The sequence below is a fragment of the Ranitomeya variabilis genome, chromosome 1 (assembly GCF_051348905.1).
Source record: "Ranitomeya variabilis isolate aRanVar5 chromosome 1, aRanVar5.hap1, whole genome shotgun sequence".
NCBI lineage: Eukaryota > Metazoa > Chordata > Amphibia > Anura > Dendrobatidae > Ranitomeya > Ranitomeya variabilis.
In genome coordinates, this window is record NC_135232.1 from 178,087,543 (window position 1) to 178,107,858 (window position 20,316).

At 42.8% G+C, this 20,316-nt stretch overlaps 1 protein-coding gene across 3 annotated transcripts in view; it reads right to left on the reverse strand.

Moving 5' to 3' along the window:
* The window catches only part of DTWD2 (DTW motif tRNA-uridine aminocarboxypropyltransferase 2), a 313,298-nt gene that overhangs the window by 125,365 nt on the left and 167,617 nt on the right, over positions 1–20,316 (reverse strand). For all 3 annotated transcript variants that reach the window (XM_077290776.1, XM_077290783.1, XM_077290792.1), the window contains one exon: positions 4,099–4,291. In XM_077290776.1, the coding sequence (XP_077146891.1) occupies positions 4,099–4,291 (193 nt within the window). The remainder of the gene's footprint in view (positions 1–4,098; positions 4,292–20,316) is intronic.

Consider the following 20,316-nt stretch of genomic DNA (forward strand, 5'->3'; position numbering starts at 1 on the left):
AGGCTGCATTTAAGTCTTTCTGTGATGTAGTTAATGTGGAGTTAAATAAACCAGCCAAACTTTTAAATAGAAACAGTGCCTGTGATAACTGATCCCACACCCTAGAGAGTAGAATTGTTACACATTCTATACACACTGTGTTCACAATTAGGCAAGTGAGTATTTTGACTATATCATCATTTTTATGCATATTTTCCACATCCAAGTTGCATAAACTTGAATGCCTTTTGGATTTTTTAGGCTCATCTGGTTAGGTGGATCCTTCAATTTGTTGATCTTTTGTTATCTGACCTTGGACCTCGTTCTGACCACCCATCTGTTTAATCACTTCTGCTCTGCTATCCTCTTGTTATTCTGGCCTTGGATCGTTACCTGACTACGCCTTTGTCTCTGCCTTCTGTTTATGACGTACCCTCCTAGCTTTTGACATAGGACTCCTTGCCTATCCCATCTCACGGCTTGTCCGTGAGAAGTGACTCAGTGTTACATTCTCAATCAAAAGTCTGTGAAATATGATCTGAATATGGATGGCAATGCACAGAATGGCCATGGGGCTCTTGACCTGAACTTGAAAGCCTCATAAGAACATTACGTTTGGCCAGTCCATAGCATGCTATATAAATTCCTTTACATCCTCTAAGTGTTCGATATTAGCCTCTGACATCCCTATGCTTTGGGCCACACTTTCATGTCTGTCTCTTCTTTCCCTTGACTTGCTCTAACTACAAACTAAGTTTCAAATTGAGGACTATCTATATATATATATAATTGTCTAAGGGGTACTTCAGCCTTCTGTCTGCAACTTCCGTCACGGAAATCCCGCATCGCTGATTGGTCTCGCCAGCTGCCTGTAATGGCTGCCATAACCAATCAGCGACGGGCATAGTCCGATTAGTCCCTCCCTACTCCCCTGCAGTCAGTGCCCGGCGCCCGCTCCATACTCCCCGCAGTCAGTGCCCAGCACCCGCTCCATACTCCCCGCAGTCAGTGCCCGGCGCCCGCTCCATACTCCCCGCAGTCAGTGCCCGGCGCCCGCATACTCCCCTCCACTCACCGCTCACACAGGGTTAATGCCAACGGTAACGGACCGCGCTATGCCGCGGGTAACGTTACCGCTGCTATTAACCCTGTGTGTCCCCAACTTTTTACTATTGATGCTGCCTATGCAGCGTCAATAGTAAAAAAATCTAATGTTAAAAATAATAAAAAACCAAAAAATCTGCTATACTCACCCCTCCGTAGTCCGACGATGCGCTCGCGGCTGCCGTCATCTTCCGTTACCAGAGATGCTTTGCAAAATTACCCAGAAGACTTAGCGGTCTCGCAAGACCGCTAAGTCATCTGGGTAACTTCGCAATGCATCCTGGGAACGGAAGATGGTGGCAGCCGCGCGCATAGGGACAGCTTAGCTGGATCCCAGGGGGTGAGTATATAACTAATTTTTGTTTTAATTATATTTTTTTAACACGGATATGTGCCCACACTGCTATATACTACGTGGGCAGTGTTATATAGCGCGTGGGCTGCGTTATATACAGCGTGCCTGCTATATACTACGTGGACAGTGTTATATACTACATGGGCAGTGTTATATACCGCGTGGGCAGTGTTATATACCACGAGGGCTGCGTTATATACCGCGTGGGCTGCTATATACTTCGTGGGCAGTGTTATATACTACGTGGGCAGTGTTATATACCGTGTGGGCTGCGTTATATACCGCGTGGCTGCTATATACTACGTGGCCAGTGTTATATACTACGTGGGCAGTATTATATACCGCGTGTGCAGTGTTATATACCGCATGGGCTGCTTTATATACCGCGTGGCTGCTATATACTACGTGGCCAGTGTTAGATACTATGTGGGCTGTGTTATGTACTGCGTGGCCTGTGCTATATATTACATGGCCACTGTTATATACTGCATTGCCTGTGTTATATACTACGTCACCTGTGTTATATACTGCGTGGCTGCTATATGCTGCGTGGGCTGTTATATACTATTTGGGCTGTGTTATATACTGCGTGGCCACTGTTATATATTGTGTTGCCTGTATTAACGCAGCGGGTATTCTACAATATGTATGTATGTATATAGCAGCCACATAGTATATAGCACAGGCCACGTAGTATTTGTCTGCTATATACTACATGGCTCCTATATACTACGTGGCCTGTGCTATATACTATGTAGCTGCCATATACATACATACATACATACATATTCTAGAATACCCGATGCGTTAGAATCGGGCCACCATCTAGTATCAGTATACAGCTCTTATAAATTTCTGTATTTTTATTACTTGAGAACATGTTCGTTTACATTTTACATCTTTATCTTAAACACTTTTTTACCTGTGAATTTTCATCTTTGGGAACCAATTCTTACGGTTCGTTTGTATGAGTTACATATGCAGCCAATTTTCTACCAAGGAGTTCATAAAAAAATCCACTGTATATTATAGTGCCAGTGAAGGGAGAAATCTTAGGACATTAAACCCAAGTGCTGCAGAGAAAATCCACAGGGGAAATTAACCAACACTGCAGATTTAAAATACAATGTCTATCAATTTATGTTGCAGATCTTCACTGTGAATTTCTGCAATACAATTTTGGAAACTTGGAGATTTTCCACTGCAGAAATACAGATCAGTCCAGAACTGATATACATCAATACATGAGACAGCGGATTACCTTTTAATAATCTCTCTTTTTCCAAATATCTTGGCCTACAAATGTTTTTACATTGTTTATTAAAAAAAAAAAAGTGCAAACCTCTCTTATTATATAGAGTAGGGAAGGATTTTATCCCCTAAGGGCGCAGTCAGACGGCTGTATAAATAGGAACTAGATCAGAACATAGAGCATGGCATGGCCGGCGGTTCTCCCAACTAGAGTATGACAGCTTCATGTATTTCTATACAGCTGTCAAGCTTGGGTCGGGAGAGCTGCCAGCCAGTCCGTGCGCCGTGTTCAGATCTTGTTCCGATTGATACGGTTGCCCTAACATGGGGCAATTAGCATCTGCCTCATGGGTTTTTTTGCCTTCTTCTTGACCAACGTTTTAGGGTATGGAATGAACTCGATGGACTTATGTTTACCTTCAATCTCAAAAACTATATGTGATTAGTAAAAGGCTATTTTCTATACTTCTGTATATGAATATCCCACACATGTTTATATTAATGCCTTTGTTTCAATAAAACTTGATTGCTTAATTAAAAAAAAAAAAAAGTGGCTATGACACAATGTAACCTTTCACAGATGATTCCCACATATAATTGCACACACAAGCATGCACATCAATTACCGTTCTGAATATATTATCGGCTTGCAGTAAATTACTATCCTATTATATCACAACAATTATCTATACTGTAAAAGACCGAGACCTTAAAGTGAGCAAAAGGTCACGCTGCTACCCTGTAGGAAAGTGACTTGAACAATTCAAGCCAATGCAGTATCTGTATTTTATGGATGACAGTAAGGAAACTATTATCACAAGAACATAAAATAAGCAGCAATTGAGCGATTCTGTTCCCAGCAAATGCCATTTAAATTTGTCCTTAGGAAATGATAGATGACCGTCACACGAATGGATGCCGACAACTGGGCATAGGTTTCCTCTTCACCATGACCCCCCGCACAAGTATAATTTATTAAATATAGCCCGTTCCGACATCTGGTGTGCACGATTTATGTATTCTGTCTGATTAACGTCTTTATGAGGAATTGCTTGGGTGGATCTTTAATAAAGCAAACAATTTTAATTTCCCTTTTTGTTCAATATGGTTGAGGAGAGGTTAAAAATGATATCAAAATTCCAGCAAAGCTCAAGTGTCAGCGCTCCCCTCTGCTATAACTTACCAGTCAGGCTTTTCATCATATCATAAAAAATATTTCCAAAATCATCCCTGAAGGTACAGAATTATGACAACGTCAAATATAGGTGTAAGCAAGCCGAAATACTGTCTGTCATTGTCTTGTTACTGTTCGTGATTCATGATAGCGTTACTCTATAAATAAACCGAAAATACTTCATCTTTGGAACACACACAGGCACTAATTTTATAGAGGGATAAGTCTGATTTACCTGCTTTGGCAGCCGAAAAAGAGAATTTTTGTTGAATATGTCTTTGGCCTGACTCCATGTGCCATCTATTATGATGAGGGAATGTGGGTGATGATTGTCTTCTAGGGACAGCTCTTCCAAATTAGCTGCTTCAGCTCCGGGATAAAGAATAAAAGTGCCAGGTTTCCTGCAAACGGCTGCTAGTTCTGGATACCTAAAAGCAAAGGTGAGATGCTGTGAATACAAAATGGCTTTTTTTTCAGTGGGATATTGTTTTGATACATGAAGACGCAGTCTGAGGGAAGGCATGATATTCAAAAAGCAGACTGGGTTAATTATGGTTGGATTTAATTGTTGCAAATACCTCATTTTTGAACATTAAGAAAAAAAAACTATGATCCCACAAATCTGTGATGAATGTATGGATTATGTAGCTTTAATGCATTAAATGAATTATCTGTAGAATACACTGGAGACAACATATTGTCCTAATGAATCTAATCTGGTACATTAGGACTAAATGGTCGATTTTCCAGGAATGAAGGATCATAATTGTTATTTTGTATGTAACCTCTATTAATGGGTTTATTACTCACTATAAAAACAAGTCAAGGAGCCTCTTTATTGTGGAGTTATGTAGTGAAAGTACAATTATCTAAACAGGAGAAGATCCAGCTCAAGGAACTTGTGAACAAACTTTTCTTTATTTACGGGAGTCCTCAGTGGACGATAAAACAGAACCAGCGGTACAGGTTACATGATATCATTTGTTCACAAGTTCCTTGACCTGCATCTTCTCCTGTTTATTGGGACTGTCACACGCTCAGCGTTTCTCGTGCTACGAACACCTAAGATGGTCTACTACGGTGAGCTGGACCTATGTTTGTTTCAAAGTACAATTATACCTTCATGCAATCACGTACCACTATATTATCATCTAAGAAGCTGAATGTACCATACAATGTCTTGTGGTTTTCTTTGATTTATGTTTAGGCACGCTAATGTCACGAGCACCTCAAAAGCAAACCCAGAATGTGCCCTTATTCTAAATGGAAGTCACAAAAACTCCTGTTATAGGTCTGATTCATTTATCTTGGCTGCTGCATCTTACCACCAATTAGTAGATATTCTCAGTAAACTAACCGCCTACATCCCAAATGCAGCAATCAAGGTCATTTTCCCTCTACCCGCTACACCAATGCTTCCACCCTAAACCAGTCAACTGCACTGTCACTGACAGTCACTCATTGATTTGTTAATCTGCATTGAAAACCCTAGTCTTGCTCTCTAATCTTCCAACAATCTAAGACTTGTAAGCGACTCTTCATGGTCAGGTTTGTTTCGCAGTCCCAAAACATCCAGTTGGGTGTGTATGTGCGACGCGGGGGTTTGCTGCTTACCCCTTTTCAGGCCAAAAGTAGGATGATCGTATGGGGACCTTGTAAATATGGGACAAATCAGTGACACCAAGATTAGTTTTAAAAAGGTTAAAGCTTCTTCACTGGAATTCTTCAAACAGGATTGTAACAATTGATAGCAGCACAATACTTTAGATACATTACTTTTGCATCAAGCAGAGGCTCCATCTTTGAAAGAATACCGCATGCGATAGTTTTGGTACAATTCAAGAGTAACAGATTACTTCACAAGCTTTCTATCTCTGTTCTTACTTTCTTTATCTCGCACTGCAATGGATACCTCATGGTCGGCGTAGAGGATTGTACTCACTCAGCTACTGTTGAGGTAGGCACGGGAAGCAGTATTGCTGCAATGTTCAGGCAAGTTTATTTAAACTTCATAAACCGCACAGGATAGCAAAACAAAAGAATAGCCTTTTCTGGCACAAAGTGAAAACATAAAGTAAAAAGTCCATACAATACAGCGGGTTCACCCCCCTCAGAATAGTGTCCGGTTCTTTAGGCCTTAGCACAGACCAACATGCAGGAGATCCACACATCTCCAGACCCAGACACTGAATGACACACTCGGTCTCCATTTCATCTGCCAAACCGCGCCCCTGGGGTGGGGATATGTGAGCAGTCATTCCCACCCATCTCTTATGACTGCTCATAAAACCCAGCCCTGGAATGGCGTAATAACTCTATCAGCACTATATGCACTGGAGCATGCTTCCGAGCACACATCACTGCAGCTAATAGCCACGATGACACGTATCTCCCCTTAAGGACTCGTCCGGCGGCCTTCTTACATGGGATACATCATTTCTTTTCAGAATAAGACCAGAAACAGTTTACATGTTGCCTTTTTGTATTAACATACTCTTTTAGTGCAGTTCTCTCTGGGATCCAGCGCCGTTCTGCTTTGCTTCTCAGTGACGTCACCGCAACTGCGACTAGCTGGCTCACTCTATGCCCTAATGCATGACCAAGAATTGGCTTTTACAATACAAGCCTAAGGAGCATCACAGCGAGGCTCCATAGGCTTTCACTGTTAAAGAGACTATCAGCTCACTAGAAGACCATAGAGTGAGCCAGCTAGTCACAATTGCGGTGATGACACTGAAAATAGGAACAGAACTGATCTAGATCATGTAGAGAGAAGCAGTAACTTACATTATATATATATATATATATATATATATATATATATATATATATACACATAAATATATGTTAGTGCTTTTTGAGGTATGCACTTGGACTGCCCACAAAAGGCCCAGGAACACCCATTTTGTAGCAGTTTTACATAAATCACACCCTTTTGCGGTTTTGTTTCAAAGCACTGTCTTGGAAAAATTGTGACCACTGGCAAGTTTGTAGCACTGCTCTAGACTGCTTGGGCGCAATGGAACGGATCATCTGAAAACTCCATCTATGAAGACACTAAAGCTAGCCCCATTACAGTAAAAACAGAAAATCTGTTTGGAAACCAATATGGGAATGGCCATGTACCATTACATAGTATGTGGCTTGGTCATTGCTGAGGCTGGAACTGCAGCCATATTAGTTTACACCTAGCTTTTTCAGGAGCTCAAAAAGCGAAGTAGAATTTTCAGTAATGCCGCTTTAAAAAAAATATATTATTTCAATATATAGAACATTTACTATGCTGCAGATATATATATATATATAAAAGACAAAAGAAAACTATTTACTAATTTAATGCAGTCCAAATGTCTACCCTTGTTCCAATGACATAAAATTGGGGAACAATCCCTGTAGCGCAATATTTTCTGCTTCCTTCCAGCCCTCTGTTTTCCAGCACTAAACCTATTCCCTTGATAAATGTCCTTTTATCTGCGCTTCAAGTACAATATAGTACAAACACAGTCATGCCATATAAATCTCGGTTTGGAATAGCAGAATATTAGAGTATTAACAGACACTATTGCCGTTTTACTACTGTGTTGAAACTGAAACTTTTATGTCTTTGCAATATATAAAAGAGCTGAAGGAAACCTGAATTAAGCAGCGTGAGAGGGGAGAAGTATGGTGTCTCAGCAGCATTCACCTTGTAATGCCTTATTAAGACACAAACAAAATGACATTTTCAGTAGTGTACCATTAAACCAGGGAAAGTGCGCCTGAGGAATGGTGCAGATATGGTGTCCAATAGCGATGCATGGACTTTCACAGTTTACTGTCTGCCTGCAATCATTTAAAGGAAAAAAAATAACAACACATGAAATGTTCACACATTAGCCGCCAAATTATTCCGTCCTAGAGGTCTGCTCCTTATGCATTTTAGAGAATAAATCTCAGACTTGCAGAAATGGAAATGACCAAGGGCAAATTACTTAGCAGACTGGAAACAAATCAAAAAGAAAGGGCACAACAAGTGATTCCGTGGAGCGGATGATACATGCACCCGCCTGTTAATTCTGGAAATCCGCATATTCCACACAATGACTGGTATAAATATCTACACTACAAATCTTTTGTATCTGTAACAGTTTGTTTGCTATAAATCCTTGCAGCTCATGTTTTAGTATGCAAGAGCAACCAATCTCCTCCATCTGCAGGTTTAGGAGCTAAATAGTATTCTAGAAGCGGTGCCATCCAACATCTACAGAAAGCAGAAAATGGTATGGGGGAGGGGGTCACAAAAAATCAGGGGGGAAGTCACAACACTAAGGGTACCGTCACACAGTACCATTTTAATCGCTACGACGGCACGATCCGTGACGTCGCAGCGATCGTATGATTATCGCTCCAGCGTCGTAGACTGCGGTCACACGTTGCAATCACGGCGCTGGAGCGATGCCGAAGTCCCCGGTAACCAGGGTAAACATCGGGTAACTAAGCGCAGGGCCGCGCTTAGTAACCCGATGTTTACCGTGGTTACCAGCGTAAACGTAAAAAAAACAGACAGTACATACTTACATTCCGGTGTCTGTCCCCGGCGTTCTGCTTCTCTCCACTGTGTAAGCGCCATAGCCGGAAAGCACAGCGGTGACGTCAGACGTCACCGCTGTGCTCGCTTTCCGGCTGGCAGACGCTCACACAGTGCAGAGAAGCTGAGACGCCGGAGGACAGACACCGGAATGTAAGTATGTACTGTCTGTTTTTTTTACGTTTACGCTGGTAACCACGGTAAACATCGGGTTACTAAGCGCGGCCCTGCGCTTAGTTACCCGATGTTTACCCTGGTTACAAGCGAACACATCGCTGGATCGCTGTCACACACAACGATCCAGCGATGTCAGCGGGTGATCAAGCGACGAAAGAAAGTTCCATACGATCTGCTACGACGTACGATTCTCAGCAGGATCCCTGATCGCTGCTGCGTGTCAGACACTGCGATATCGTAACGATATCGCTAGAACGTCACGAATCGTACCGTCGTAGCGATCAAAATGGTACTGTGTGACGGTACCCTATGAGCAACTACTTGGACATTCAGCTTCAGGCTACTGAAAATTTGGGCCACCAAGAGATCCAATGATAAGAATTTATTATGCAGAAATTGCATTTGCTATTCTTAAATCTTTACTTTGAAAACTCATGCAGATGACCGTGTAAATCGAACGAGTGCTATCTGTGGCTTCGACGAATATCACTCACTCCTATGTTATTCTATATGGCTGTGCACATGTACAGTGATTTGCAAAAGAATTTACCCACTTGGAATTTTTTGTGTTTTGCTACTAACAACCTTGAATTTCACTGTGTTTGCATCAGTTAATGTAAAGAACATGCCTACAACTGTGAACATTTGGTTTTCTTTTTATTGTGAAGCAAACAACAAATCAGACAAACTAAATGAAAACTAGAGTGTGCATAACTATTCACCACCCTAAAGTCAGTACTTTGTAGAGCCTCTTTTTAAAGCAATTACAGCTGCAAGTCACATTGAATAAATCCCTATGAGCTTTCCACAGTTTGCCGCTGGGATTTTTCCCCATTCCTCAAGGCAAAACTACTCTAGCTCCTTCAAGTTAGATGGTTTCCTCTGGTGAACAGCAATCTTCAAGTCTGACCACAGATTCTAAATTGGACTAAGGTCTGGGCTTTGACTAGGCCACTTCAAAACATTAACATTTTTTACCTTAAACCACTGGAAAGATGCTGTAGCAGTATGCTTTGGGTCACTGTCTTGTTGGAAGGTGAACCTCTGTCCCAGTGTCACACCACTGAAACAGGTTTTGGCAAGAATATTCTTGTGGTTTACACTATCCATCTTCCCCTTCCCCTAGGACCATTTTCGCAGTCCATGCTGCCGAAAAATATTCCTACTGCATAATGCAGCCACCACCATGTTTCACTGTGGGGGTTGTGTTCTTGAGATGATAAGCTGTGTTGGTTTGATGCCAGACATAACATTTACTTTGGTGGCTAAAAAGTTCAATTTTGGTTTCATTTGAGCACAACATCTTCCTCCACACATTTCGGGAGTCTCCAATATGTCTTTTGTCAAAGTCAAAACGATCCTTAAAATTTTTGTAAGTAAATACTTTTTCCTGTCCACTCTTCTATAAAGGTCACCTCTATGGAGTGTACGGCTTATTGTGGTCGTTTGGACAGATACTCCAGCCTCTGCTTGGGAACTCAACAGCTCCTTCAGGGTTACCTTTGGCCTCTCTACTGCCTCTCTGATTAATGCCTCCCTTGCCCTGGGGGATCATCAGACATTGGTGTTTTTGTTGTTTTTTTTTTTTTGTTTGTTTTTTTTATAACCCAACCATGGCTTGTCCTTCTCAACAACTTTGTCCCTGACTGGTCTAGAGATCTCATTGGTCTTCATGGTGCTGTTTGGTTAGTGGTGCCTCTTGCTGCAGTTGCAGCCTCTGTGGCCTTCCAGAAAAGATGTGTACATACTGACAGACCACGTGACACTTAGATTGCACACAGGTGGCTTCCTTTCACTAAGCATGTGACTTATGAATGTAATTTCTTGCACCAGAAAATTTTAGAGGCTTCCTCGCAAAAGGGGTGTATACATATACACATACCAATTTTTAGTTATTTGATCCCATAAATTTAATTTATGCCTAGATTTCTTTCACTTCCCCAACTTAACTATTTAAAGGGAATCTGTCACCCCCCAGGCGTTTTTAATTAAAAGAGCCACCTTGTGCAGCACTAATGCTGCATTCTGTCAAGGTGGCTCTTTTAGTTGGGGTCCCTGACAACGCTGAACTATTCGTTTTTAGAATTTGCCTTTCCTACCTGTAGTTTGTCAGGGGGGCATGTCTTTTCCCCCCTGACACAAACGCCTCCCAGCCGTCACTCAGGGCCTCTGTGTGCCGGTGCCGACTGCACGTCCTTCATTAACGTCCCCGGTGCCTGCGCTGTAAGTTTTTTTTTTCAGGCATGCGCAGTTTGCGCTGCCCATCGACTCCCATCACATAATGGGAACTTACAGTGCAGGCACCTGGGACGTTAATGAAGGAAGTGGAGGCGGCGCCCGGAGGCCCTGAGTGATGGCTAGGAGGCGTTTGTGTGAGGGGGGAAAAGACAGTAAAAAACGCATGGGGGTGACAGGTTCCCTTTAAGGGCTCATTTCCACATGCGAGTCACACGTCCGTATCTCGCATGTGGAAACCAAGCTGTGGAGCCGGCACTCAGGAGCGGAGCTGTGCGGCCGCATAGGAACACATGGAGCTGCACAGCTCCGCTCCAAAGTGCCGGCGCCAGGGCTTGGTTTCCACATGCGAGATACGGACGTGTGCCTCGCATGTGGAAATGAGCCCTAATGCTGATGCATCACAGAGAAACTGAATTACAAAAATATTTAAACACAGGTTGTAATGTAACAAAATAAGTAAAAAGCTGGGGGGGGGGTGAATACTTTCGCAAGCCAAGGTGCATAGCATGTGACATTTTGCCATTCAAATCTATGTGTCCGTGAAAAAAAATCGGACCGCACTCAGATGACATAACAGAGAAGCTGGAGAAACTTTTATTTTTCTCCACCTATGAGAAAATCGAATCCCACTCTAATCAAAATCCGATTTCTTAATTGGATAGATTTTCCCGGATGGAGAGAAAACGGTCAAGTTTTAAATGTGTCTCTACTGGGAACACTGCAGTGGGAGCCTGCTGTCATGGGAGAATGAGAAATCAGGGCCCTCCTGGGACTAGCAGGGTAGGAGAGTCGTCTATGACAACTACGGAAGTGAAGAAAGCAACGGGGACACAGATTTTACTATGGGACCATGTGCACACAGTGTCTTTTTCAGCTAGATCTGCTATGAAACCCACCAGAAAAAGCACTTAAAATGCTAAAAAGCACTGCAATGCCAAAACGTCCGTTCAGTCTTGTAAGCTTCTTTTAACCATTTCAAGCTTCGTTATTTGTTAAAAAAAAGTGACCTGACCAATCTTCACTGGGTTTCCGCTTGGAAGTTGCTCAATATTGTATAAATAATATAAAAAATAAAATTCCTGGTGGCAAAGTTGCTGCAAATAGTGTCAAAAAACAGCAAAAAAAATGTGTGGCATTTAAAAGATGTTGTGTGCACTAAGAGGTCAGAGGAATACAGTTGTGACTACTAATAAATGGAGCACGGTCTTGACAATTCTGTGCAAAACATTGATTGATGTGTATGGCCATACTCGTACATCCCTGGTTGCAATTGTGAGGCTTTGACTCCATAGTGTGCTGCTACCAACTTAAAGAGTTGTCCTACTAACAAAGTACTAAAATGTTAATAGATCATGGAATAGTAACACTATGTAACACAATTTTTGTTCCTGGCTTCCAAGTGTAATATTTCAACTTCCTATGTTTAAAGACTAGGGAAAAACGACTACATTCAGCACAAACTTTGATCTTATGACCACAGGCCAGAAAAATTTTGTATTTATTGTGACAAAAAAAAGGAAATTATTACATTTTCGTTCATGCGGTCTGATAAAAAAAAAAAACACCACTTGCATGGTAAATAGACAAAGACAGTCAAAAATCACTCAAAAAGTCTCAGAAATGAGTAGTTTCTCTAGATTTGTGAGTGTACTGCAAATCGCTTTCTCGAAGAAGCCCCCAAATGTAATCCTCCATCATGTTTTCATTATACTGTCCCTGGTAACGATGTTCAAAGTCCAATATATCTTGATGAAAGCTCTCGCCTTGCTCCTCTGAGTAAGCTCCCATGTTCTCTTTGAACTTGTCAAGATGAGCATCAAGGATATGGACTTTGAGAGACATTCTGCATCCCATTATGGCGTAATTCTTTATGAGAGTCTGAACCAACTGCACAAAGTTTTCAGCCTTGTGTTTAACCAGGAAGCCATGAACCACTGCAACGAAACTGTTCCAAGCCGCTTTCTCCATCCTGGCAGCAGCTTGGCGAACTCGTCATATTCTATGATCTTTTTGATCTGTGGTCCGACGAAGATACCAGCCTTGACCTTTGCCTCGGACAGCTTTGGAAAGAGATCTTGGAGGTACTTAAAAGCTGCTGACTCCTTGTGAAGAGCCATGACAAATTGCTTGATGAGGTCTAACTTGATGTGCAGTGGTGGCATCAGCACCTTCAAATGTTCTATCAGCGGCTCCCACTTGACTTTGCTCTTTCCCACAGAGAACTTGGTCCGCTGTGGCCAGTCCTTTCTGTCATAGTGCACCTTAGTGTCACGGCTGTCCCAGAGGCAAAGGAAACAAGGAAATTTTGTGAAACCGCCTAGAAGGCGCATCAGGAATGACATCATTTTGAAGTCTCCGATGACCTCCCATCCATACTTCAAGACACTCAGCAACATCTTGACACTGGTGTAGTCCTCTTTGAGAAACACAGAGTGAGCCATAGGGAGAGACGGGTAGTTGTTTCCGTTGTGAAGCAGCAAGGCTTTGAGGCTCCAGGATGAACTGTCTATGAATAGGTGCCATTCACTCGGGTTACAGGTGATAGCTATAGCCTCAAAAAGACCGGCTACATTGTTGCAGAAGCACAACCCATCTTCCCGACTGAAGAAGCTGAAAAATGTTTGGTGACGCTTTCGCTGCTCTGTGAGTTGAACGCTTTCATCCAACAAGTTCCACTGCTTGAGCCTGGATGTCAGAAGCTAAGCATTGGACTTGGTAAGACAAAGGTCTCTGATCAGATCGTGATATCTTTCTGGTTAGGAAATTAAGGCCTTCTCTCCTCACCCGCAACTGTGAAAATGTAATCTTCATCTCCAATATCTTCCTCGCTGTCTGACTTGCAGTTTTTTCCTGAAGATGGCTGATCCCTCTTCGGGTGAGTTGGAACAGGCATCTCAGGGCAGTGTGGTACAGGGGCAATGGAAGAAGGAATGTCTGGGTAAACGATTTGAGGTGCATTCTTGCCTGTGCAATGTTTGGCAGGATACACCATGCAGAAGTAGCAGTTGCTTAAGTGTTCGGTCGTTTGCTGCCAAATTCGCAGGATAGCAAACTTCATGGCTTTCTTTTCTCCCCTGTACCAACCTGTAACATACCAGATTTAATTAATTATATAAATTTAAAAGCAGGAAATTTTACACATTACTTAATACATATTTTACTATAGTGAATTGACATATGTGAAAATTTGGTCAATTGCAACTCCTTAAACTGTATCTAAATCATTGACAGTCTACAAAATAAAGCACTGCCATCTAAACGTGCAGCAATTGTTCACCTTACCTTCAAGAGTTTTCTTGCAATATTCGCATGTGAAATGAGGTGCCCAGGACTGGTCTTGATCCCCGACAGTAATGCCGAAATATGCCTTGTAGGCCTCGCACATCATATGACATACTTTCACGGAATACTTTCTCGCGCTTGTCTTTATAAATTGTCCACACGCGTAGCAAAATGCATCTGCTGGGCGAAAACAACCTCTTGATGCCATCTAAAACAAATAATTGCTCTTTAACTACGATTCGTTATTCTCTTACTCAGCAATAACATAAACCGTAATGTTGGTTCGAGTCACCTGTGTTTTTATACTTGTATGACTACTACAAAAAAGAAGCAGCTGTGATCCCCTGCGGTCCTATCTGTATACTCTTGCTTCCTCCCCTGCCCATGATGTGGTATGATCAGACCATGTCACTGTACGGTCAGACACGGCCATTACACAGTACACAGCAGGGGCACATTTATAAGATTATCTCAGCACAGGAACATTTAATTTAACACACATCCAATTGTGGAACTTATTATTATTCCAAGATCTATTGATCAAAATGTACTTTGTTCATGGGACAACCCCTTTAGGGTAAGCAGCTAACATTTGCCCAAGTTTCTCTGAAGAGGAAAGTAGTCAGAAAAAAACCATTTATTAAAATATGTTGCCACTTGATATGCACATGATTTGTTGGGAATTTTTGTAAGGTAGAAAAAGAAAACTGAAAGGAAGAAAAACTACAGTATATGCAATATATAATGGCTAAAGTGACAAAAGTTTTGGGCTAAAAAAATAATTATAATCAGTGGCAATTTTACATGTATACTTGAGCTAAGGTTGTGTAAAAGGAATCAGTCGGCAGGATTTCACCCCTCAAACTATTTATGCTCATGTAGCTCTTTCAAAGACAAGTCTAGTAATACCTCAATATGGCCACTTCGTGCTCCACAACTGAGACATCAGAACTGGACTGTAAATGAGGCTGAAGAGCCATTTGTAGATCTGAAGCCTCTGTTGCTCCAGCTCTGTTCCCTGCCAGCGCTGCCTCCTCCTGCTTACCTGATGGCTTCTTTTTTCTGACGTCACACACCATAGAGGCCGTCAGTCAAGCAGAAGGTGGCATTGGGCAAATAATAGAGCTGGAGTGACAGAGGCTTCAGATTAACACTCATTTGCATATCAATTCACACCCTGCTTTCTCAGTAACAGAGGAACAGATTGGCAATGTAAAGGTATTACTGGACTTGTCTTTGAAAGAACTACATGTGCATAAAAATCCTGGGGGGTGAAATTCCGCTGACAGTTTCTCTTTAAATACGACATTACAACTGCAGAAAACCTTTAAGGAAAAAAAGAGAAAAAAGACAACCTTTTACCACACTCATAGTTCATATTTTCCGCTAGTCAGCATTTTCACTACACTTAGTGACACCCAAAAGCTTTTATTAATTTTACGTTACAAAAGAAATCGCAGTAGGGTTAAAGAAAACCTATCACTAAAATTTGTATTCTTTATTTTAAAAGCTGATGTAATATTAGTAATGAATCAATGGTAGGGGTGTGATTGGACTAGGCAACACAAGACCAGTTGTCCTGTGATAGTCTCCTGTTGATAAAACATGGCCCAGTACGTGGCACTTTCTAGGAATCAGGGTCTCTACCTCTACATCATGTTGCTCTCAGATTACATAGCAAAAACTTGCTGACAGATTCCCTTTAAAAGGGTTGTCTAGTGAAGACAACACATTTTCATAAGAAACTGCCTATAAGATCAGTTCATCGTCGCTGGTTCTATTTTTTTTTTTAAACTCATACCCTTTAACAGCCATTGCATGATAAATGTAGCATTACATGGATGGCCTGAAGGAGTTAACCCCTTAACGGCGGGCCGATATGCCTTTTAACAGCGGCAGTTAAGGGTATCTATTCCTCAGCGCCGCTTTTAAAGGCGCTGAGAAATAAGGTTATAGCTCCCCCAAGCTTCGGAAATTCTCCAGGGACTCGGTTACCGGGGGTAGCTGAGACCCCGGAGAACATGATTCGGGTCGTTTTTACCGGCCCCAGTGTTACAATCATTGTTATTCACAGAATAACGGCGATCGCAAAAAAAAGTCTCATTTCCCATTTATTTTTCTCTCCTCTGATATGATCTAGCATACCAGAGGAGAGAGAAATGGGGTCCCCCGAGCTCCCTCGGTACCTCCGATGTCCCTGGACCCTCCTGCATCCCCCAGTCCTATCTCCCGGCCATTTGCACCTTATTCCGAGAAGAACAGGCGGGTGCATACGCAAACCGAGATCTACCGTCTGGCATCCGGCAACAATAGGACATTTTTCCTATTGGTTCATTTTTATCACTGCGATAGACACTATCACAGTGATCAAAATAAAAAAAAAATAGCAAATCAAATTACCTTTTACCACCCCCTTAGTTAGGTAAAAATAATAAAATAATTTGTTTTAAATTATTTCCATTTTTCCCATTAGGGTTAGGGTTGGGCTAGGGTTAGGGTTAAGCTAGAGTTAGGGTTGGGCTGGGATTAGGGTTGGTCTAGAGCTAATGTTGGGCTAGGGTTAGAGTTGGGGCTAGAGTTAGGCTACTTTCACACTAGCGTCGGGAAAGACCCGTCGCTGTGCGTCGGGCCGACGTTCCCGACGCTAGCGTGGTCTCCGCCGCACAACGGGGGCAGCGGATGTATTTTTCCAACGCATCCGCTGCCCCATTGTGAGGTGCGGGGAAGTGCGGGGAGGTGGGGGCGGTCCGCTACCACACGCCCAAGCGTCGCAAAACGGACGCGACGTTTGGCAATGCGTCGCAAATGCGTCGCTAATGTTAGTCTATGACGAAAAAACGTATCCAGCAAGAACTTTTGCTGGATGCGTATTTTCGGCAAAACGACGCATTTGCGACGTATTGCAGTTAACGCTAGTGTGAAAGTAGCCTTAGGGTTAGGGGTGTGCTAGGTTTAGGGTTGGACTAGGGTTAGGGTAATCAGTTTATGATTATATGGGCTCTGGTTTATAGGACCCTCACAGATCATAAAATTAAGAAGAGACAACTTTGGTGTAGTGATGTGTCTGCTTCTAAGTTTGTTCAGTATCCCAGCGCTCCATGGTGCCCAGCTTTGAAGGGACCATTCACTGGAATAAAGCTATGCTGAAATTCCCTGCATAGCCAGATAACAGGGAATCACTTTGCTATGAAAATCTGTTCGGTGGATGCCACAATATACCCGAATTGTGCCCTCTTTATCATCAGGATCAAAGGGGGCCTCACAGGTTGGACTCCCACCTAACAAAGTGATGGATTGTACAAGCAATATGTCATCACTTTATATCTATTATAGATGTTTTCTCTTGTCTATGGTGTTAATTACGCTTGGAAGCCATTTTTAATTAAGGTTTCTAGCATTCCATGCATGTTTTAAGCTTAAGGCAATGGCTGACCCTCACACTGTTAATTAGCAATTAAGCAGCCAATAATTAACAATCGCTCTTGGGTCTGTTGTTTCTAGGATTCAAAATTCACATCATTTATGGAGACAACCTGCTTCACATTGCAATTTGGCATCTGAAACCTTTAGAAATTTTCTTTTGAATTAGAAGCCAGAGCCACAGGCAGGTTCTGAGAGGCTTCAGTGTGTCCTCCAAGGAAACATACCCCATATCCAGAAAGGAAAGGAGCTGGTATAAATTATAAGGCAGAATTCATCTCTATAAGCGATTAACTGAAATCCTATTTTTGCAGCTATTCTTCTTACACATTGTCTGTTTTACACAGTCATTAATCTTCTAAAGGAGCTCCAAATGTACTGTTACAATCCATAGAACATAGGGCTGGGGGATATTTATCAATATGCCAGCTTATTTATCATGCCACCCGTGCCACTTTTGCCAACACAAACAAAAATCCTAAACAACAAGCAGTAAATGTGCCCTCCACGTATTGCTGCAATCGCACGGCATGGTGTTCTCCGGGATCAGAATGCTGATGGCCTGTGCTTAGGAAAGACCATCAATATCCAATATGAAGGGGTTTCAACCCTTGGCCCTCTTGATGATCAATCAGCTGTTTGAAGGGGCGAATGGAGAGCACAGCAATGTCTTAGACCTTCAACATAGTGGCAGCTGACCTGGGTATTGTAGCATTGTCTCCTGAAGTGAATGATACAAATTGCAGCATCCTTGTTGCTATTTAGACTGGTGTGCAGGTAAATGGAGCAGAAGTTATTGAGAGTCAGACATTTTAATCTTGGATATCCTCTTAAAGGGAATCTGTCAACAGGTTTTTGCTACGTAATCTGAGGACAGCATGAAGTAGGGGATGTGTCGCTTAACAAGTTGTGTGCTGTTGTTTACTTACTTACAATGAAGGTTTTATCACCAGATGATATAATTACTAGGACAAGATCTCACATGCCTCCTAGCCTGACCACGCCCCCCTCCTGTAATAAGCAGCTCACTATCAATAGACAATGGAAAGAGCAAGCTGTGGTGTGGGTGGGGACAGCTTTCTGAGCTCGGCTACAGGCCACATCTAAGAACTCTAATTGCATCACAACTGCTGCACCCAGTAAACTAAGTGACACATCGCTAGAACGGGGGTCTCTGTCTACATCATGTTGCTCTCAGATGTGGGGGGCTCTTCAGTTATGACCTTATCCACATACAGCTGACGTAAAGCTTTAGGGATTGATTCATCACGCCAGAATGCTGGAGTAAAAGCTTTGAAAAGTCTCAAAATATAGGCGGATCTCGGAGTTGCGCAAAAATTTTTGCAACTTTTGGCATCTTTATGGAAGTTTTTCCCAGATGCGACGAAAAACCAGGGGCAGGAGGGGTGACAGTGGGGCGAGACACCACAGCCTATTGTGAATTAGACTATGCTTCCTTCTCTGACTGGAGTGTAGCAAACGGAGGCGCACACCACTGGTCAGACAAACAGTTTCACAAAGAGGCGTGCACCTCTTCACGAATCAACAGTGTCTGACACCAGCACACGTCTCTTTAAGACCAGCATGAAGAGTCAATTGGGGCCTTAGGGTACCTTCACACGAAGCGACGCTGCAGCGATAGCGACAACGATGTCGATCGCTGCAGCGTCGCTGTTTGGTCGCTGGAGAGCTGTCACACAGACCGCTCTCCAGCGATCAACTATGCCGAGGTCCCCTGGTAACCAGGGTAAACATCGGGTAACTAAGCGCAGGGCCGCGCTTAGTAACCCGATGTTTACCCTGGTTACCAGCGTAAAATCTAAAAAAAACAAACAGCACATACTTACATTCACGTCCCCCTGCGTCCACTTCCTGACTGACTGAGCGCCGTACAGTGAGAGCAGAGCGGTGACGTCACCGCTGTGCTGCTTTCACTTTCACTTTGCGGCGCTGAGTCAGAGGAGGAAGCAGACTGCAGGGGACGCAATGTGAGTATGTGCTGTTTGTTTTTTTTACATTTTACGCTAGTAACCAGGGTAAACATCCTGCGGCCCTGCGCTTAGTAACCCGATGTTTACCCTGGTTACCAGTGTAAAATATCGCTGGTATCGTTGCTTTTGCTTTCAAACACAACGATACACAGCGATCGGACGACCAAATAAAGTTCTGGACTTTATTCAGCGACCAGCGACATCACAGCAGGATCCTGATCGCTGCTGCGTGTCAAACGAAACGATATCGCTAGCGAGGACGCTGCAACGTCACGGATTGCTAGCGATATCGTTATAATGTCGTTTCGTGTGAAGGTACCTTTAGTGTAGGAGTTAGGTAGCTTCCTGTACACTCCCTAGTTTTACATTTGGGAGTGGATTTCCTAGAGGTGCAGACAAACAACAGAAACTAAAACAGCAGGAGAGACAGCGTCAGACATGCTGAAGGTGAATTAAGGGCCGTTTACACAGACCAATCAGTGGCACGATACGACCGACAATCAATAAACTTATATTGATTGCTGGTCGTTTGAATCCCAGCTTACACAGGCAGACTAAAGTAAATGATGTGCACTGAGGGATCTACACTCACCGGCCACTTTATTAGGTACACCATGCTAGTAACGGGTTGGACCCCCTTTTGCCTTCAGAACTGCCTCAATTCTTCGTGGCATAGATTCAACAAGGTGCTGGAAGCATTCCTCAGAGATTTTGGTCCATATTGACATGATGGCATCACACAGTTGCCGCAGATTTGTCGGCTGCACATCCCAAAGAT